This window comes from Lygodium microphyllum, chromosome 10 (assembly GCF_053477565.2).
Source record: "Lygodium microphyllum isolate KBCC chromosome 10, Lygodium_microphyllum_v1.1.10, whole genome shotgun sequence".
Lineage (NCBI taxonomy): Eukaryota > Viridiplantae > Streptophyta > Polypodiopsida > Schizaeales > Lygodiaceae > Lygodium > Lygodium microphyllum.
In genome coordinates this window covers 19337659-19360653 of record NC_141144.1, presented here as the reverse complement: position 1 = coordinate 19360653, position 22995 = coordinate 19337659, and the positions used below count along the sequence as shown (strand labels likewise).

Below are 22995 nucleotides of genomic sequence, written 5' to 3'. Positions count from 1 at the left end.
TTTGCAAGTAAACAAAGTATAGTGGCAAAACTTTGATGAGTATGAAGTAGACCAACAAAGACTATAGATACAAGAGAGACATCGTGATTTATTTCATCAATATTAGCAAGCTACTCCGTGATGTCCTTGACATGTTGTCAGAGGGGTTTTCGTCGAAAGGTCGAATCCACCGGGGATCAGAAGTAGAAGGAAGCAGAGATAGGAGATGGAAGAGAAGATAGAGAATACCCAAGTGGTAAACACTACAAAGACAAATCGCAATGAATTGAATCAATATGTATTGAAAGAATCTGGAATCTTCGCACTACTCAGAAGCAATCTCCAAGCATTAGATCTCCTGGAGCTTCTTCGTAGAACAAAACATGCATAAAAATTACAGCTTCTTCTCTACTGCTCTCGGAACCCAAATCTGATGGCTCCGTTGGCTCCAAAAGGGGGGTAAAACCTCAGGACACCTATTCACGGATCTCCCAGATCACTCCTTCTTTCAATTCAATTTACACTTTTCAGCCTGTTTACAGCGATCGCAACGCGCGCGATTTCGTCAATCTGTCCCTCTTGTGAAAATCCCCTAATTGGCTGAAAAAACAACTAGCTTTTTGCATGCCATCCTAATCTAGAAGCTTTTTTCTAACTTTTTCGGATTTTTACAATAAATAATATCAAAAATAGACTAAATTTATCCAAAAATCTAGTATTTTTGGATAATCCATACAACTCACACTAGTACTAATGGCTCAGATCACATTGACTCTCTAAATCAATAAAGAAGTCGGATGATGATGCATTCCATACTTTTTCACATTGTGTCCTCATAACATCACGACAACGTATAATGTATGCATCCACGAAATCACCCTCTCTCAAATGCTTCATCTCAAACTACTTATGCAAATAGACTATAAGAGCCTCATTGCGCACCTAATATAACAAAGAAAGCATATCCCAAGCATCCTTGGCCGTTGTGCACGACCAAATATGCAGGATAACCTATCTCTTGCATGAGAGTGCAATCAAAGCATGAGCTCGGATATCATGCCCATCCCATCTCAATTGATCTACTCTGGGAGGTGGAAGAGAAGCTAGAGCGGAAGATCCACTGATGATAGTGGATGAGTTGGAAGAACCTATAGCGTTCTGTGTAGCCAGGCCTGCACGCCTAACTTCTCAACTACATACATAACCCCAAAGCTACTTGGCAACAAGAACATGCTTCATCATGTTGTTGAAATTGCTAGTATTAGAACCAATGGCTGTCCAAAGGACCAATGCGGGGGCAGCATAAAAACAAAGCAAAGAAAATACCAAAAACTTACAATTTTTTGGAAAATTGATGGCATCGATGAAGAATTTGCAATTGAAAGGGCTCTGATGTGCTGCAAATCTCGATGTAGGTGTAATCGGCCTCAATGTCAATGAATTTGGAAAATTTCCAAGAAGGTCCCAAATTTAATTGCTGAAATTTGAGAAATTTGACCTCAAATGTGAAAAGCCCCAAACTTTGGTACAAAATTGAGCAATTTTTGAGCCCCGCATGTAAAATCCCTGAAATTTTGGTGAGATTCGGGGTATTTCGGCAAAAACCCCAAAATTCTTGAATAACATTGGGGAAAATTTATGTTTGCCGTGAAATCCCCAAACCCCGTGCTTGTAAGGGGCACTACACACGAACAAGAGCTATTTTACGTGACTTAGTGCTGTTTAAGGTTTGGAGGTGCAATATTTTAATATTTTGTGGTGTCGGCAGAAATCCAGCACGTGCAGATTCAGTCGGTGTTTGACAGGCAGTATGATGTAGATTGTTGGCGCTTTAAACATGAGCTGACACTGAGCCCACAGGCTGTCGGTGGAGGCTGTCAGTAGCTGTTGGATGTGGCGAAGCTGAAGTTTGCCCTAGCAAACACTAACAATTTTGGTCAACACAGTGTGTCGGGCAACGGGACTGTTAAAGGACAGCTGCATGATGTATAGGAACTGACAAGTGTAATCAGGATAGGCATGCGGATAGGCAGGTGTGGCAAGAAAGGACTGTCTATGCACGCCTGAGCTGGTGCTATGGGCACACAAGACGGGACAGATGAGCACCTATCCACAAGCCAAAGAATGCCGAGGCAACCGAGTGTTGATGATGAGCAAGGAGAAGAGCAACCAAGTGCAAGGCTCAACGACAATGATGGCAGTGATAGCAGCAACTGAAAGGTATGCTCTGATACCACTATTAGGTAAGGGTTCAACAGCATGCACGCACACGCACATGCACACGCACACAGTGAACAAGTGAACAACAAGAGAGGAGTGTTTGAAGGTCACATCCACTGTCTGAGAATGATATGAAAGTGCAATCCCTAAGGTACTAAGTACCACACCCACTGACAAGTCACATGGGGAAAAAACCCTTCTCCAACTAGAAGGTCAAAACTGCCCATGGATAAGGGAGCATTCACACCAGAACTTAGGAGGAACACAATAAGTGTAGCAGGTGTCTGAATCCCAAGTCCACATGAGCACATCTCTCCTTCTCATCCTCTCATAACCACCCCACAACCTCTCACATCTCCTATGGAAAGTATGGATAATCTCTATCCAAATACTCAAACACACTCTCTATAGTGGACGCATCCAGAAGCTCTACAACGTGGCTACACCTTGCAGCCCAAATCTACCAAGTAACAATACCAGCAATCAGCTCCCATCTGTGATAGTGTCCCCGATCACATTGTGCCTACAAGTAATCTAGAATGGGAATCCTTGCTCAAATGCATCTCACATTCTCCAACCACTTAGAGCCACCATGCTAGGCAACTCAATGCCACAAGTAGTACCTAACCAATTGCCCCTTCAAATCCTTTACCACTTGCTTATCCAATACCTCAATCCTCTTTCCACTCCTCGCTATGACGAAGAACACATTTAGTGATAAGAATCATTTTAACAGATCAAATATTATATGGCATGTGTTAGATTCCCAAACTCTATGGAACCTCATTCAAGGGCAGAAACTCCAATCTGACCCACAATGATCTTCATACAATGTAGGATGCTCCTAGAAGAGTTGTAATGCCACAGCCATAGTCAAGCTCATGCAGGGTTCAATGCCTGAATTCCATTCAGAACTTCAGCACTTTGACATTGCATCTAAGTGTTTGGCACATTTGACCAGTTGCTATGCACTTGTGATTGCTTGACCATGAGCTCGAAGATTTCAGAATTACCAAAAGGGACAACTTCATATGTTCACTGGTTTTGAATAAGTTGTCAAGCAAATATTTCAATATCATGCAACAAACCATATAAATAGTCCCTGTTGTCTAACTTCTATGAATTTGAGTGAACTATTGCATTTTGCATGGTTGCTTGACCAAGTCATAAGAAGTCCCCTTCACCATCTTCAAAGGGAATCCTCATTTCCACCCCCTAAAACGGGGAAGCAAGAAAGTGGGAAAATCAACAACAATAAGATCCAAAAGACCGGTGAAAAACAGAATACCTCCCAATCAGGATTAAAGCCGGATTGGCAAAAATACCCAAGAAGAATAGGTTTTTCCAGGTTTCCCGAAAGGCTGGCCATTTTGAGAGGGGCATTCAAAGGCCAAGAAAGATTCTGTGCTTTCATTGTAACAAGTGGTAATGTTATCAATCTTTCATAGGACATACAACAAACAGACTAAATTATATAAATTTCTGCCCCAAGGTAGCACTTTACAACTAGCAAACTGTGGACTAAAGCATCCTAGCAAGGCATTTGCTACATTAACAGAAGATGAATGATGGGTTACTATCATAGTGAAATGATCTAGCTTAAGTGTTAACTATAGCATCCTGCAAGACAATTCTTTGCTATATTAATAAGGACATGAACAAGCATTTCCATAGAAAATAACATGATCGTACCTAAAATTAATCCAGTAACGCCAGCTTTTCCTGATTGGATTAAATTCATGAGCGTCGAATAAGATGGCAAGCCAACACTTATAACTCTGCTTCTGGCAATGTTACTTGAGCGAAGCCATTCTTCCAGCTCCGATAACTTGATAACATCTGACTGCAGAAGTTCCCTTCCATAGAGTTCATATGATCTGAATATGTTGTCCCATATCTGGTATGGCCAAGAAATTCAGCTGAGAAAACATGATCCATAGCTTATAATAACTGTCTGGAACACTAACTCAACAACAAATGTTGTATAGTGGAAAAAGGTGCAAATTTACAGAACAACCAAAAAATAAAAAGAAAAGTTCTTACCTGAATCATTTTCACCTCCTGAATTGTCTGCCTAAGCGATCTGGAATACCCTGGAGAATGAATACTCAATTCTGAGCCTGTACGAGAACTCACGGATGCAGAGCTTCTAGGAGTAGGAATGGGTGATGCACCTCCCTCTATAGGCCACTGCCGGGTTGTTGGCCTTGTGTGAACAGTTTCAGATTCAGAAGACCTCTTCTTACGATAGCGGGGCCTGGCTGTCAGTAATATCAGGAGGTATGAAAGGTGCAGCATAAAAGCAGTAGCAGTGTTAAACACAAAGTTCAAGAAGCCAAGCATATTGTCTTCTCACTGCCCAAGATGCTCCAGCAAGATGAAAATTCCTATACACTAATAAATTACTCTGAGACCATAGATTAAGACCTGTACCTTGGAAGGCATGAACCTTCTCGCAAGTAGATAACATCGTTTGAATACTCATCAAACTGTGCCACAGCGGCAACAATATAGGCTAGTCCGCAGCGTATCGAACCTTCCTGATCCATGTAGAAACCATAGAGAGAGAGTCAGAGAGAGAGAGAGAGAGAGAGAGAGAGCGCACACGCACACACACACACACACACACACACACACACACACACACAGAGAGAGAGAGAGAGAGAGAGAGAGAGAGAGAGAGACGCAGAGTTGTGAGAAAGAGTGAAGCTGCAACCATTTGTTCAGTATGAGCTATCAAGTAAGAAATTTGCATCAACTGGAACTACCAACAACAAAACAGATAGCACAAGGTGAAGCATGTCTATTAAGAGAATGATTACTGAATGAGGGAGGCCTACTAATGGCCTACATTTTGTTCAGTATGAGCTATCAAGTAAGAACTTTGCATCAACTGGAACTATCAGCAAAACAGATAGCACAAAGTTAAGCATGTCTATTAAGAGAAAAATCACTGAATGGGGGAGGCCTACAAATGGCTTTCCGTCTCCCAGAAGACAAGACTAGTCCCAGTGACATTATGATCCTTATTCTCTAGTGGATTCATCCACCAGTATATAACTCTCTCTATGGTGCTGTAAATTTCTGGAAGTTGGAGGGTCCACTTCCAGGTAAAGGCTAGTAAAATAAACTATAACCCTGTTAAATCAAGTATGCATATAGCATCTAAGCTTCAGCATTGGTAACCACCAGGAAGCTTCTTTCCTGTCTGCTTCTACTTTATTTATTCTCAAAAGGAGCAATCATGGACTCAAAATAGGCACAATGCTCTTAAGCTTCATAAACAGACCCCAAAGAAATCCTGCTTTTGATTTTCGACACTCTACTCAAAGGTTAACCACAGAGCAAACATTTCTTGTACAACAAAAATTTATTCTGCCGTAACTCTTCCCTAGACTAGAAATTACTTGAATCTAGAAAGGAGAGATGAAAATCATACCTGGTACACTACAACCGCCCCATACAAGCCAATGAAAATACTGGAGAGTAATGCAGCTGTGACTGCTACTACCACCACCAAGGGCCATAATAATAAAGCAAGCCCAGCAACAGGAACACATACTGTTTCTAGGAAAGGACCTTCCCGTCCAATAAGATCTTGCAGGAGCCTTCTCCATCCTCTCACAAGCATGTATGGACTTTTTGCAATTGCAACCAAAGTAATGGCAGGTACATCCAATAGAAGACCAAGTACACCCACCAGTGCACATTCAAGTAGATCAAACAACCTTGCAAATTTTTTCTTGTAAGGTTAAAGTCAAGTCATTCAAATAACAAGGGATCGATAGAATGCAAAAAAAGATTACACCAACTCTTACATGGGGGAAACAGTCCGAGGCATAACTTAGAATTTCACTACCAATCTCACCTGATTTCATAAGGTTGTACATTTTGAGCAGGCTCTGCACGAAAATCTCGCAAATAAGAGAAATATGAATGATAACAGAAATCAGTGAAATCACGTACTACAGTGCAGCTTCCTTTCACTGTATCCCATACCCCATCCTGCACACAATGGCAAACTATTTCACAAAACAGGATTTACTGATTAAATAACTGCAGCATTCAAGAAATAGAATCTAAAACTTCTTCAAAAATAAAGACCTTCAATTTTATCAAAACCGTCTACATCAAAAAGGACATACATTGTCTCCTTAGCCTTTTCCAGTTTTGAGGCCCCAGTCCACACAAAAAAAATAAAAGAAAACACAACTTCATCAGCCAGCTGGACTTGGCATGAATGTATATCCAAGTAAGCATAGACTATTGCGGAAGGATAGTGGCAAATATGAAAGAGGCAACTAGGATTAAGAAGAAGAAAAATATGGAAGTAAAGACAAAGGGTGGGCAACACATGACCTATAAACAGCAAAGCACATGTTGTGAGCAAAGCACATGTTGTGACTGGGTCTTGCGAAACATATCACCACCCATGTACAGAATATTGAAATAATAATTCACCAGTTACGTTTTTCATATTGTATTACGAGAATGGATCAGTCTTGAAGACATTCCAATGAGGGATGTAATAGATTTTCTTTGAGAGAATCCCTAGTACTGAGAGATGACAGGACCATGATAGAGATTGGGCCTGGTGTGAAAAGATCATATTATCAGTTAATGGATCTGATAAGAGAAGAACACACTCCTTAAAGGCTCTGAGTTTAATCTCCAAATTTTTGTGATATGGACATTCCCCAAATTTTTTGTGTTTGAGAAAGATTGGCGTTTTTGGTGATAACAGTTAGCCAAGCAAAAATATATTCCCATGAAGAATGCATGGGCCTAGATTTACTGATTAAGTTGGTCTACGTGGACTTGCAACTGCTGAATATCCAGTCATTTTATGTTTCTCAAAACCACAACTGAAGTCCAGATGTTTGGCTAAGTTCTAGAAGCACATTTTCCAACATTTACTAAAGTTGAAAATAGAAAAGTAGAAAAGGCCTAAAAGAAGTTGAGCAGCAGAACACTAAAGCTGGAGAGCAGCATAGATTTTTATATGTACAATACTGAAGTCTAAGCTAACATTAAACTAACTAACATCAAGCAAACAAGAGACACTAGAGGCCCAAGGGTCAAGACTCCAGAGCAATGCCTACTAGAGACTGAAAACTAAAAACAAACACCGACAAGTAACATGGTTATAGTCTGTAGACATACTCATCATCTTCATCATTCACGGCAGAAGAGTCCTCCTCCTCCTCCTCCTCCTCATCATCAGAAGCAGCGGCATCAGCTTCAACATCCATGTCATGCTGATGAAGAGAACTCGGGCAAGGAACACCACTTGTGCTTGCCCCCATCTGTAACAATGATGCTACAATGTCCTCTTCATCGTCTCAAAACCCCAGGTGCAAAAGTGCAGCCCAAAAAGGCACTTTATTCCAGTCATTTATCAAAAATGTTGACCGTTAGAAAATGTGAAGTCTGAAACCTGTATATTATACTCCAAGTTTGCAAACATTTGCAACTGACTGCCCAGCACATCATCCGTGTCTGAAAACAACTATGGGAAGCAGAATGCAAGGGATAAATCTTCTATTTAGAGCCATGCTGCTAGGTTCCGCATTCACTAAGTGAGGCTGTCCCACACACCATTTATATCAGGTTGGTGCTGAACAGCTCCATTGGGAGAGAATCTCAGCTGAATGTTTATAACAGATTTCTTCCACAAGTTGTCTAGATGAAACCGGTCTATGACTCACATAAAGCGGTAGTTCCTTCAATTAACACCTAGTATTTTCACACACACACACACAAACAGAGACCTCACTCCCTAGCTCAACACCAGATTGGCCCCAAAGACCGGCGCCCCTCTCAGCATTTCTTTATCAATTAAAAGATGGAAAATTACAAAAATGAAATGTTCCAAAATACATAACCTGTGAACAATTGGTTTTCATCTTTTCTGAGTAAATCCCAGCTGCATAAGGACAGTTCAGCATGACCAGATCAACATCCCTTTTAGGAAACCATTTTCTGTAACCATAACTCAATGATTCATGTGCAAATTGCAGTCTACAAAGCTCTGAATTCACTGTTCTTACTGTCCAACGTGTCCAGAATAACATCCCTTTTAGGAAAGCATTTTTTGTGACCAAAACTCAATGATTCGTGTGCAGAATTGCAGTCTGCAGAGCTTTGAATTCACTGTTCTTACTGTCCAAATTTCTGAATTCACTGTTCTTACTGTCCAGCATGTCCAAAACAACATCCCTTTTAGGAAATCATCATTTCAGCATTAAAACAGTCCCACAAACAACACTAAATCAGAATTGAAAAACCCTTCAATGGAATTAGCCCATCATGCAGAGCGTTTCTTCTAAGAATAGAGAGAGAGTTGACCAAAGGGAGCAAGCTCTACCTCCGTACATGAGTCAGAATCGAAGAAGTACTCTCCATAGCTGATGTTCTTGCAGCAATCTGCCCTCAGCTCCTCAAAAACTTTTTTCTCAGATCTGCCCCTTATACCTATTACGTTTTTTTTAAATGCTCTCTCTCTTTTGGGAATTTGTGCCATATGGCATACATGTAACAATTTGCCTGTTTAAATCTTCTGGTCTAAAATTCTCCATGATCGGTGCAAAATTTGACCTCGGCACAAACTAGAGAATTAATCCTCGTACAAAAATGAAGATAATGGCGTAAACAAATTTTGGAGTACAAAAATAGTAACTCCCTAAATTTTAGGGATGGTGACCCCTACATTCCCCAAGTTGTTCTAAGCAACTTTTATCATTGCAACCACATCAAAAAGTATAATGTGGCTCAGTTACAGTGACTTTTATTCCGTGAGCATTCTTACATGTGCATCTTCTGTCTTGGCCAGGCTCATTGTCCTGCACCATCTCCAATGGCAAAGCACACAGTCCCAAACCACTAGCATTCTATTCTTCAGTGCCCATTCAATATGGAACCGGTCCTAAGGCTCAGACAAACCATTAGTCCAATTTGTCCCAATGGCTGCCTCTCCTGGCCATGCAAAGATCCTGACTTAATCCAAGAGAACTCTGGGGGTAAAAAGGAACAAAAACTAAAGAAAAGAAAAATAAAATATTTATATAAGTAAATAAGGAAAGCAACTGCAAAAAGTACCACCACCTGGTGACACTAGAGGCTGACTTTTGTGTTCTGAGCCATTTCAAGTTAAGTTTTTAAATGTATCCCATGGATACAAAACTCGAAGGTGTCTTCCAAAGAGAACCTACTTGAGGCAAAATTGACAAAAAGAGGATCTTCTTCACCAGATCTTTTGTTGTTCATGATTGTGACGAAGTGCATACTATCAAGAGCTGCAAGCTAAGAGATCCTAGCAAATAGTTAGGGCTGTAGACATTACCCACCTTAGTGCCTTTTATATTGGCAATAACAAAAACTAAGTATGCAGAAGTGAGGAAAGAAGGCAATGACCCAGTTGATAGTGCATACCAGCTGGTTGCAGACAGCAGTGGCAAAAGGGAGGATAAGGAGAAGTGGCTCAGTCCTAAATAGAGATTTAGAGAGTAGTGGACAACAGAGTGGGTGCTTAAATACTTAAGCAAATTAACAGGAAAATCAAAGTCCTAGAACCTTTGGTACATGCACAAAAGAAATAACTAGCAATTGTGGCAAACACAACCTATCAACCTATCACAGCAAACCTTTTAGGTACATGTACCCAGATAAGCTATTTGTAGCCCCTATTTATGGAGCCTTATATCAATAAATATGGCCAAACAAATCAATACCATCCCCCAAATACACTTCTTATCTTTTGACTGCATCTACACCAATTCTTTTCTGTCCTCTATTCTAAGGTACTCAAATTGCAAAAAAAAATTAATTGCGCAAAGAAAATTTGTGCAATGTGTTTTATGCTTGCATTCTGCAGTAGAATACATCAAACAACAATTATTCACAATCCTAAAAGAACACATCACTACACTTAGAGCATTCAAATTGTACTTGAAGGATGAAATGGATTGAACCATTTGAGGAAAGATACACACCGCAAAACAGTGGAGAAATTTATTCTGCCGTCCTTCTCTGATTGCTTCAAAGGTCGCAACTAATGGGCGAAAAAATCCATGTCCTAATCCCACAAGTATACTGCCAGTGACTCCCAATATTAATGCTAGAAAGAAAGGCACCGGCAAAATCAGAAACAGCACCATCTTCAATACTGGCCCCAGTTTTTTACTACTGAAAAAAATAAACAAATAAATATCGTCAGAGAGCTTATTGAATGAAACAGGAACTACCACCAAATATTTCCTATGTCATAAGTGAGCTTATTGAAAGAAGCAGCATAGCTAGCAAATACTTTCCCTTTTTCATAACCCTGGAAAATGCACAAGAGATGTGTTCCCTTTTCCTCAGACTCGGACAAAATGTTTAACAAAACCAAAAAAATAGTAGCTGCAATAGGTTATGTCTGTCCACCCAGCTACTTCAGAATCCAAACAAAGGTTTTTGAATTATGACAAGAAAAATTCTGTTGGCAGTTGAACAGACCCACCATTTTGCTGACAGTCCATACATGACACAAAAGGTCTTTTCTGAGTAATGTCCATTTCAGCTCTACACTAGTCTTCTCCCCAGTAAGTCAAATTTTTCTAGAAAGGTGGCAAGGATTCAGTGGTGTAGTAACCTACACATGAAAGACCTAAAAAGAAATAAAAGGTAGAAGCACTCAAATCAGGAGTCTAATGAGCCAAATGCATTCTGGTCAATCACCATCCTTAGTCATCCTCACTCTCTAAGCCTTCAATGATGTCCTTTTCACTCGGATTCTAAATATCACCAAAAATTTTGGAATTCAACATTCTTACAGGGTCACATTTCCATATAAGATGAAACATGTCTCAAAACAACCATGCATCAAAATGTCCCAGCATTTTGTTGGTCAGGGACCCTTCTTCAATGACCCTCTAGTGTATGGGCACCCATCCAATGTCCTCACACTTTTGTGTTTTCCTGGAGTTGTAGTCAATGTGCCTATAGAGGCACCCTCTTAGACACTATCTTCATCATCAACACTTTCACCAGTCTAAAAGAAGCAGGGTTATGTGGCAAAGTAGTATACTGATTAGCCACTAGTCTTAATCATTGACTACAAATTATCCATCATAACCATTTTCAAAAGGTGAAATAAATTTGGGAATAGGACCACCCTCTTTGGAATATCAATGATACTCACAAATTGAATATGCAAATATCATATGGCTAAGCCATCAAGATGTCCCCCTAAATGAAACGGAATCAAGCCCATGTTGGTAAGAGCAACTGTGGGTAAGGGTAGACGCACTAGGGCAAAGCTAGACTGAGTTTAGAGAGCACCCACAGTGGATTCAGGGGAAATTTTGGGATTGATTTGCTGCTGTAGATTAAGGTTTTCAGCCAAAAGCCCTAATCCCATTAGAGCCCCTTTGGAACAGTTTTGTTCCAAGAAATGCCATTGCTCTGATGAGAGAAACTGTGGGTGGATGCACTAGGGCAAAGCTTGATTGAATTTGAAGGGCAGGCAGTGAAGCACAATGGGAAATTTGGGACTCAGTTGTAGTGGCTAATATTAGGATTTGTGGTAAGGCATTGTTTAGTGTCTTAGGAGCGCCCTATTCACTGACAAAGTCTGCCTTAAATGTTGATCATCTAGGTGATCAGCATGTGTAACAATCCATGCATGAGGTTTTAAATCAGTTTGTTGTGTAAAAGGCCATGGTTGGTGAGACTTACCAATGGTAAATGAATTGAAGACAAAGGAGGACTGATCAAAAGGGATTCCAATCAAATCTGTTATATGGGCAGTCACTATTTATGTGAGAAACAATTGGAAAAAATTAAGTAGGACTGATTGGAGGGAATACTTACTGTTTTTGTGACTGATTATAGGTCGCTACTCATGGAATTAACTGTTGGCAAGTACATGAAAACAAAGTGGGGCTATTTGAAAGAGGCTGCATAGGAAATTCAAGGCAGAAAAGAGGAGATATATAGGGTTTAGAAGGCTTGGTCAGATGTATGAGGTGTACTTGGTTAAGTGGCAAAACACCAGCTTGTGTCCTGATCAGTGGATATTCATATTTTGCATCATGAATTGTGAAGCTCTTCAATGTAAGGAAAGAAATACTGCAAGCAGCTGCCAGGGCTTGGAGCTAGTTGATGTCACCTCTTCTATGTGAGAGCACTCTAGCTCCACAGTTTGACTATTTAATTTGCTGATTTTCTATTTTCATTTGTAAGTTTATTTTGATTTACCAAAAGCCAGTTTCAGAAGTTGAGCTGCTCTTAAGACCTGTTGAGACCTATCGGATGGCCAGCAATATGTGATCCTTTGCAAGGAGCACCATCAATCTTAGACACTGAAAGATTCCATAGACCAAGCTACACATGCAAGGGGTGCTTTGAGAGTCATTAAAAGCATTGCATGCATGCCAATAACAGTTGTAGATCCACATGCAATGATACTCTCTGCATCAAACAGCGCCAATTTTCCCAAAATCATCCAGGGCCCTAATCAGTTCGAACAGCAAGTTTCTGCAAGAAGAAGAAGAGAGAGGAAGAGAAATCTAGACCTAATTGATCCAAGGCAGGAATTCCAATGCTATGATGCAGCTCTAGATGACTTTGGAAAGCACAATGTTACTCTGTACTCTCCCACAGCCAATACATGAGTCCTCAGCTCAAGAATCAGAGATCTCAACCTTCTTTCAGCCAAAAATGTCTGCCACAACTTGCATGCAGACTCAATGAAAAGGAGAAAGATGAAAACAGCAGTTTATTACTTTCCATAGAGCCATGCAAAAATCCCACACTGAATTGTTTAATCACTGGCATTGCCCAAAGTTTTATTTGCTTGGTCACATTTACAATATAAAGTGGGCCCAAACTTTAATTTTCAATAGCCCTAACCCAAACTTTGGTCCAAACTTTCAAATTAAGCTCACAAACCACTCTCTGGCTCTTAACTAAAAAATCGAATTTCACAATGTCCAAGGTTCTGCCCATGTATAACACTGTAATGCAATGCCCATCATGTTTGGGGCCCAAAGTAACTTCACAAGCCTGTGCAGGGTTCAATCAAGTTTGTTGGAATGAATTGGTCCAGGGCCAGAATGTTGAGTGAAGGCAGCTCTTTCCCCGCTTGCAGCAATTAGGTGACAGCTTCACTCTTCAAAGTTCAAGTTTGTTGGAATGAATTCATCCAGACACGGCATATTATCAGTGAAGGCAGCGCTTCCCCAAATGAAGCAATTAGTCATCATCATATTCAAAATCCAAGATGTAGAGGGAGCATAGAGGAAATTGAGAGCTCCGATTTGACATCATCATATTCGAAATTCAATCATTCTATCTCAGATCCTCTGCAACAGAAGTGCTCACAGCCAAGGATAACTCCATGGATGAACAAGATTGGGCAAGCAATAATGGTTGACACCACCAACCAGAATATAGATTCAATCAGACGTGTACTACAAAATTAATGATACACATGTTGGACTATCAGATCAAACAAACTTTAACAGAAACACAGAATGGAAATAACAGTTGAGAAATTGCAACAATAGAATAGGTGCAAAACAGACATAGCTTCATTCATCATATATCTGTGATCCATTGTGCACCATTGAGTACATCTCTAATTACAAAGCCTAAAGGCCAACAGACATGAGTGCTATGCAAATGTGAAAACCCACACATCCTTTCAAATATCCAAACAGATCAACAAGGAATTTCCAACTCCTAACACTTGCACACTCAGTGGGATCAGCAGAAAAACAGATGCAACGGACCCGTGTTCAACAAATTAAGGAGAAAGTCCAAATGCATATGATCAAGTAAAGAGTGATTTTACTACTTCCAGAAAGAAGAAATCTACTTTCTTTTCGGTAATTGAAACAACATTCCCAAGAAGGGGAGTCATCTGCCAGACCAAGACTTTTGGCTGCAGCTCCCAAGTGCTCCTACTCCCAAGCTTGAAGACACAAAAAAGTTGCCTTGTTGGGGCTAGATCTAGTCACCACCACAACCTCTAGTTGCACTTCATCATCTTCATAAGTCCCATCACAGTCATTTTACATTCCAAAAGAACCACCACCCTTTATAGCCACATTTTAGCTCTATGGGGTACTGACACAAGCATGCCCCTATATCTAATGACCCAGCTGATAACACTAAAGAAATCAGTATAAATATGATAGCTAGACCCTCCTATCAAATCCTTGTCTTGCACCAAATCCCTGACCTGCACCCTTAAAGTGACCCTTGCCCCTCCTATCAAATCCTTGTCTTGCACCAAATCCCTAACATGCACCCTTAAAGTGACCCTTTAGCATGTTCACATTACTATACTATGCTAACTTCAGGATGCATTCACACCTAATGACCTGTAGTGGCCAATGCTATGAGTGCCCATCCATGATATCCAAGGATCACACTTCCCCCCTTTTATATGATGTCATCAGCAATATATTCACATACAAAGTAAAAAAGGCAACTCTTAAGCAAGAATGCCAACTCCCATATAACCTCTATTGTCGAACAATGCTTCCACTTGACCAATGATTTGGGATAAACAATTCAATGAATCAATTGGTCCTATGGTCAAGAACCAATGTGGGTTCAAGTGAAGTATACGAGCCATATCTTCCAAGTACAAGACTTCCTCAATTGGGACAATTAGTTTGCCCTATCACAACCATTTTGTAAAATGCCTTACATGGGACACCGATGAAAGAAGATGCCCAGAGGCAAATCCAAGTGGGAAGGTCTCCTGCTCTAAATTTTACATGTGGACAACTTTGGAGTACAAAGAGCTCACCATCAGTGTCATCAAAACATCCACTTCAAAGTGACTTATAGCTACTTGGGGTGTGCTAATCCTTGCTACATGAAGTGACCAAACATGGCAAGAACAAAGTCCAACCATCCAACCACCTCTCAAAATCACTAAAGTGTTGTCAATGTCCTACCAAAAATAAGCACAATCCCCCGATGCAAGAGCGGTACTCCGCAACAGTCCATGTATATACAGTGCCTAAAATTACTGTGGTGAAGTTTACCAAGGGGTGTAAACTCCTGCAAGCATGCATCAAGTTCTTTCCCCTTCCAACTGAGCAATCTTGTTGCCCCAGTCAAAATGGGCACAGCAATACAAAACAACCAAGCTGGACATGTGGATTGCAATGCCCCCATCATCCCATAACCAATTCCTTTTCTGCTCAAAGTCTTCTTCGACATCCAACTGCCTACACCTGACAGGCTGCGTTTCGCTGCTGCAGTGGACCGATTGCTGGCATCATCATCCTCTCGCTCATCTGCTGATTGTGGAGCTGTGTTTCAGCCAGCAGATTTTGTGTTTTGCTGCCCAAAGTCATCATCAACATCCTGCTGACAAGAGAACTGCATCTCACTTCCTCCACTGATGCACACATCGTTCCTTCTGCTGTCTGCAATCTTCTTTGACATCCTACTGCCCAGAATCCCATTTTGAGACAATTCAACGAGGAATCACAACCATATCAAACAAGACATCAAGGGTGCAATCATGCCTAGAGGGCATAGCCCAGCCCACAAAAGGGGCACTATGTCCAAACAGGGCACTGCCCCTAAAAATGGTAACATGCGAGTAAAAAAATGCCACGTCGCATGCACGAGGGAAGATCCCAAAGCCAAAGTGTTGTGGTCCTCCCGAACCACCCAAGGTCACAAATGAATGACCCTTGTAAAGAACATTGTCCAAATGCAATGTGGTCATCCCACAAAGGTGGCAGAGTCGTCCCACCAACGTGGTTCTGCCTATACAAAGTGGCACTACCAATATGACTAGAGGCCATCGCAAAGAGTGCACCCAATGAAAGAAATCATCTGCCCCTCAAAGGGCACCATCAACCAAAAAAATACCAGTGTGATAATAAAGTAATAGTAAAAGGAATATCAGTGCTATCGTCTGCCCATCAAAGGGCGCTGTCAAGCAAAAGAACACCATTGTGATAGGCAACAATAGGAAAGCCACCTTCCCTCGACATGCAAGTGGGTAGAAATGGTTGCAACACCACCATCACTAGTATGGAGGGGAAAGTACGCAATGGAAGTGCAAGTCAGAAAAGAAGGAGTAGTGTTGAGAGTGAGAGAGAGTGAATCCCCAGATGAGTGTACCAAATTGTGTCGGTACACAAAGAATAAATAATGTATTTATATGTTAGGGTACACATAAGGGTGCGTTCATACCCATATAACTTTACACGGAGACAAAGGGACTTTACACCTAATAACCTTCCACTTAAAGGCCCGAAGTGGTACCTTTACGCTAACCAAATCCCACTAATCGGATGCAATGCTCATGTTGAGCCTTTGCAAGACTCTTAGTGAGAACATTTGCAGAGTTATCTTGCATTTTGATCTTAGTCAACGTGACAAGACCATCATCCAAGACCTGTCGAATAAAGTGATACCAAACATCTATGTGTTTGGTACGTGCATGGAACATAGCATTCTTAGCCAAACATACTACACTCTGGCTATCACAACCAAGCACTAGAGTACGTGAAGAAAAACCAAAATCCTTGACCAGACAACCAAGCCAAATAGCTTCCTTAGAAGCTTCTATGGCTGAAATATATTCAGCCTTTGTAGTACTCAGTGCCATAATTTTCTATAACCTTGAACACCAAGAGATAGCCCCACCAATCAAAGTAAAGACATACCCATTGGTAGATTTCCTAGTGTCAAGATCTCTTGCCATGTCCGAATCACAGAATCCCTGCAACTCTAGTGTACCCTTTCCATAGCATATACACTTCTCTTATGTACCTTTTAAGTACCTGAAGATACATTTCACTATTTCCCAATGTGGCTTGCCAAGGTTAGACATGAATCTACTAACAACTCCCACTGCATGAGCAATATCACAGCAAGTTGCAACCATAGCATACATCAAAGATCCACAAGCTAATGCATAAGATATGCCCTTCATAGCACTAGCAACTACATTATCCTTTGGGCAATCAGCTTTGCTAAGCTTTATATGTCGTGGTCAACATACACCAAGAAGCTTAGTATCAGCCATATTAAACCTGTCAAGTACTTTGCTAATATACTTGTCTTGTGAGAGAAACAACAAGCGCTGCCCTCTTATCTCTTTTAATGTGCATGCCCAAAATGTGTTCAGCTGCCCCCAAATCTTTGATAGAAAAGGCTGAACTTAGTTGCCTTTTAAGAGCATTCAAAGTACTCTTATGCTTTCCTACAACCAGCATATCATCCACATGTAAGACCAACACAATAAGACTTCCATCATCAGCCTTTTTCGTATATAAGCAATGATCTGCATGACTGGGTTTAAATTCATGGTTAAGCATGAAGGTATCAAACTTTTTGTAACATTGTCTAGGGGCTTGTTTCAGCCCATATAAGCTACATTTCAGCTTGTAAACTAAATGCTCTTTCCCTAGAATGGCAAAGCCTTCTGGTTGTTTCATGTACAACTCTTCATCCAAATCACCATGAAGAAAAGCACATTCACATCCATTTGATCCAACTCTAAATCCAAGAATGTACTAAGAGCAAACAAAAAACGAAGTGTAGTCATCTTCACCACTGGTGAGAAGACCTCTTGGAAGTCTATGCCTTCCTTCATTCTATAGCCCTTAGCAACCAACCATGCCTTGTACTTGGGCTTTCCATCAATACATTTTACTTTGTGAACCCATTTATTAGGGATAGCTTTCCAATCCTTGGGTAAAGATACAAGCTCCCAAGTGTTATTTGTATACAAAGACTTCATGTCTTCCTACATAGCAAGCTCCCACTTTCTCTTGTTTTCACATGACTATGCCTCTCTAAATGTCAAAGACTCACCCTCATCAGTCAGCAAAATGCAATCCAAAGATGGCTGAAACCTCTCTGGCTACCTTTTGACACATATAGACCTTCTTACCCAATGATCTGTATTGTCGGGCAATGGGCCTATATCCTTGGGTACATGCACATCATCACCAAGTTGTTGATATTCAGCATTTTCGTGCTGCTCTGTAACCTCTTTTCAGCATGTTCTTCTCACTTTCCTATTCCATCCTATGCATCTATTTGCTATCCATTATCTTATTGTTGTAGCACAATGGGTTGCTGCTCATTTTCAACATCAAAAGGGACAGAATCTTCAGCTAATGGTTGTTGAAAGGCTGGTTGTTCATGCTGAAATTTAACCTTCTTTTTGTCAAGGTTACCTTGTATAGCATGTTTCAGCAACTTTGCCTCATTACATACTATGTTTGGGTTGCATACAATCTTCCTGCTCTGAGCAAGCCAAACTCTATAGCCCATCTCTCCCTCATCTCCATATCCCATGAAGATGCCTTTAATGGATTTCACGTCTAGTTTGATCCTCTATTCTATAGGTACGTGCACAAAGGCATCACAACCAAAGACACGCAAATGGTCATATGAAGCAAGTTTGCCATACCAAATCTCTTCAAAAATGCCATTTTCCAATGCACGAATTGGAGAGCGATTGCATACATGAACTGTAATTTTAGAAGCCTCTCCCCAAAACTGTTGCGGGACGAGAAGTTAACAATTCGTACTACTACTGACTATCTAGGGAAGAGTAGATTCGAAACAGACGCGAGGGAGATTCTGGGAGCTGTGATTATATCATTCAGCCACCCTATTCAATGCAAGATTATAAGGAGCTGTCAACTCCCTTTTAATGCCATGCATTTCACAAAAAATTTTAAACTCATTAGAAACATACTCACCCCCATTATCCATTCTTATAGCTTTTAACTTAAGTCCTTTCTATGTGGTAACAAAAGCATGAAACCTTTTAAAGGCATCCAATACTTCATTTTTGCTCTTTGACACATACATCCATGACTTCCTACTGAAATCATCAATAAAGTGACAAAGTACTATGCACCCCCATATGAAATAACAGGTATAGTGCACACATTAGAGTGTACTAAATCAAGAGCATTGGACTTCCCAAAGTAAGAAGGAGACTTCACATGTTTTCCATATATGCAATCATTACAAAATTCAAGATCAGAGCCTTTTACATCAAATATCCCTAAAGAGTACAAAATCTAAAGACCCTTTTGGCTCATATGGCCAAGTCTTTTGTGCCAAAGTTCCATCTGTGAATGAACTTCAGTCACAACCAAGAACTTGCCAAGAAATACTTTACAATGCAAATAGTACAAGATTCCCTTTTTGTCGCCTTTAGCAATTAGCATAGAGCCCTTGTGGACCTTCCAAGATACACCACCAAAGGTAGTAAAATACCCTCTTGCATCAAGTTGCCTGACAATAGACTTTTCTTTATGCCAGGTACATATCTGACATCCTGTAAAATCAACTCTTGGCCGTTTTCAAAAACCAAGTGAATGGTACCTATACCCTCAATCTCACATGCATAGTTATTGCCCAAGTAAACTTGGCCTAGGCAACCTACAGTGTATTCAAAAAATGACTCCAAGGAGGGAGTAACATGAAAAGAGGCACCGTTGTCCACTATCCATGATTGGGACGGCCCATCATGAGCTGAAAGTAAGGCGTCAATTACTTCCTTTTTTGTGATGTGCATATCACCTGCCCCACTGCCATAGTGTCTACATTGCATGAGGCTCTAACAAGTATCTCTCCAGTGTCAAAGAGCTCTTCAATGACCACACTACATGCAACATTTACCTTTGCAACTTCTTTTGAGGGAGAGCTATCATCTTTCTTGTCATCCTTCTTTTTCTTTCCCTGTTGTTTCTTTCTTTCTTGCTCTTTCTTGTAATACCAGCACTCAAGCTTTTTATGTCCTTTACGCTCACACTGACAGCAAGTAACATCCTATTGTTTGCCATTTCTTTTACTTCTACTTTTGCCTTTATTTGTTGCATTATCCCTCTTCTCTGATCTACCTCTAAGATGATAGACTAAGCCACTACTTTTTTCACTGGACTTACTTCTAATCTCCTCATTTAGGATAGAGCCTCTAACACCATCAAAGGTTAAAGCAGTGTTGTTGCTAAGGGAAACAACCAAAGCCTCCCAACTATCAAGTAAAATAATCAGCAAGAAAATAGCTTTCAATTTATCATTGAAGGGCTACAAACCAAAGTCCTGACTGACTCAAAATCCCTGTAAAGCACTCAAATGCTTAGATACTGGCTTAGACTCATCCATCTCCATGTTCACAAGCTTACGCATGAGATGCACTTGATTTACTGGAGTTGTATTTTCATAAGTATCCATTAACTTTTTCCATACAGTATAAGTTGTATCAAGACGCTTAATGTCTGTAAGTACATCATCAAATACAGTCATTTTAATGTAGGCAATGGCCTTCTTGTTAAGTCTAGCCCAATCCTCATCTACTATAGCTGCAAGCTTAGAGATTCCAAGAGAGCATCATCACAGTCTTTGAGAAACAAAATACCTTGCATCTTGTCCTTCCATAGATCAAAGCCAGTGCCATCAAACCTCTTGATTCAAGGAGGGATTTAGTGTCGCTGCTGCTAGAAGCATTAGTGGCCATTTGTAAGCAAAGTGCCAAGTACCAATGCTGTAATTTATGATAGCAAATAACAAGCTGAATATTCAGCTAATTTCAACCCAAAATTTCAAGAAATAAGAGTAAGATTTAATGTCATTCTCAGTCTCCCACACTCATTAAAATTTAAAACTTATGGTTTGCCTCTTTGTCCAACCAAAAGAACATTATCCTTTCTTTCACAACAATCAAGAGCAAGATTTGGTGGATGACCAAGGCCTTCATGAGGCCCTAAGTCTAGAACATGAGGTTCTTCATCAATACAGCCATTGGCCATGGCAAGTTGCAACAAAAGCTTCAGTGCTTGTTGGTATGATCTGAAATTTCAGTCTTTCTCCTTGATGAGAGTCATTTTTACTGAGCCACTCAACCTATTCAGCAAGTCACCCTCAGTTTTTTCTGGGGAAAAGTGTGACCCATGTGCACTTTATTAATGCATATGGAAGAGAAAAGAGGACAACAATGTAGGCAGCAGGTCTAGGATCACATCCCATCCCTCATCACAGAGGAGATGGGACACTCCCTCCTAGCCCCCTTCACAGAGAAGGAACTGGAGGAGTTTTTCCATACACAGGATGGGAAGAAATGCCCGGGAGAGGATGGCCTCTCTAAGGCCTTCTTCACTACCTATTGGGAAGTGGTGGAGGACCCCCTACTGATGGCCTTCCAGGAGATTTTCACTTCAAGACAGATGCCAGGGAGCCTTTCGGCAAGCCTTATCAGTCTTCTCCCTAAAGAGGGAGACCGGTAGGAGGTTTCCCAATGGAGACCGATCACCTTATTGTCGGTGGTCTATAAGACACTAGCAAAGATGATTGGTAGGCATCTACGCCCCGTGCTTCCAGACATCATCCACAACACACAGACAGGGTGTGTCCAAGACAGGGGTATCCTAGACAATGTATTCACCTTCTTTGAGGCGACAGAGTGGGCTCAGCACAGTGGGCAGAGACTGGTCGTACTACTCTTGGATTTCGAGAAAGCTTATGACAAGGTGGACTAGAATTTCCTAGAGGACACCATGGTGAGGTTGGGTTTTCCCCAAGCTTGGATTCGTGGGGTCTCCGCACTTTACAGATCGGCCACTAGCAAGATTCTCATAAGTGGTAGGCGAGGGGAGGAATTTCGATTGGAGAGATCAATTCGGCAAGGCTGCCCCCTGGTCTCGTACTTGTTCCTACTCTTTGCAGAGGCCATGTCTCACTTTCTCACGTCACGTGTGAGCAGATTACACGGCCTGCGACTTCCAATGAGAGAGGAGACTGAGTTGTTAGACTTAAAGGATGCAAATGATACATCACTCTACATAGAGGATGATGACTTGATGCTGGAGAGAGTAAGGCTGGCTCTTGAGATGTTATGTTCTGCAGCAGGAGTGAAAATCAACTGGCGAAAGTCTGTTAGTTTCCTCACAGACCTGGACTCTAGCACGGAGTGCGACATCCACCTGGGATTTAGATAGGTGAGCAAAGGGCAGACCGTTCGGTACCTAGGGTTCCACGTGGGACTCGACATCACTCTTGCCCAGCAATTTCTTCCAGTCCTCGATTCTATTCAAATGAAGCTGACCTATTGGAGCACAGCTCGCCTCTCACTAGCTAGCCAAGCCCTGGTGGTTAACTAGGTCCTAGCAAAGGCCTAGTACATCACCTCATGTTGGTGCTTCTCCTCATCCAGCATAGTGCAGCTTCGCCGCCTAGTGCAGAACTTCCTTTGGTCCGAGTCAGACGGCTCCAAGGATTCTAGGGCCAAGGTGGCGCGGGCGACCATCATACGGCATCGGTCAGAGGGAGAGCTTGGAATCATAGACCCAGAGTATCAAAGTATGGACCTTTTGAGCAAGCTAGTTGTCCGCGGCCTCACATCGAGAGGCCAAACCTAGAAGGTTCTATTGCAGGAGGGTCTTCAGGATTGTAGACCGAGGCTTGGCGGTGAGTGGAGGCCGTCCCTGAGATGGATCTTCACGTAGATCACCCCCCCCAAATCACCTTTCCTATGTAGCTTGCTCCGCGTATGCCAGGGCCTCCGTAAGGACCTAATCCAGAGCCCCCCAGGCTGCCAAGAGAAGATAGACTGTCAGTCGATGATTTGAAACCCCCAAGTCAGGGATCAAGAAGGAGCGCAGATTGGCAAGCGCCCCCACATCCAATGAATTGGTTGGGAGGCTGTACCATCAAGACATGACGGGAGGTGTACAGGATGGTGGACGAGGAGGTACTGCATTGAGTATCAAGCTGCCAGAGAGGAGTGGAGTTGAGGAGAAGGGAGATAGA

General features: G+C 41.4%; 1 protein-coding gene across 1 annotated transcript in view; it reads right to left on the bottom strand.

The window, feature by feature from the left end:
* LOC148029767 (putative membrane protein At3g27390) overlaps positions 1-22995 on the bottom strand; it is an 87092-nt gene that overhangs the window by 41263 nt on the left and 22834 nt on the right. Inside the window, exons 3-8 of the mRNA XM_087686091.1 lie at positions 10191-10383; positions 6068-6204; positions 5639-5927; positions 4633-4739; positions 4243-4456; positions 3892-4096 (exon numbers count right to left, since the gene is read on the bottom strand). Of these exons, the coding sequence (XP_087542217.1) occupies positions 3892-4096; positions 4243-4456; positions 4633-4739; positions 5639-5927; positions 6068-6204; positions 10191-10383 (1145 nt within the window). The remainder of the gene's footprint in view (positions 1-3891; positions 4097-4242; positions 4457-4632; positions 4740-5638; positions 5928-6067; positions 6205-10190; positions 10384-22995) is intronic.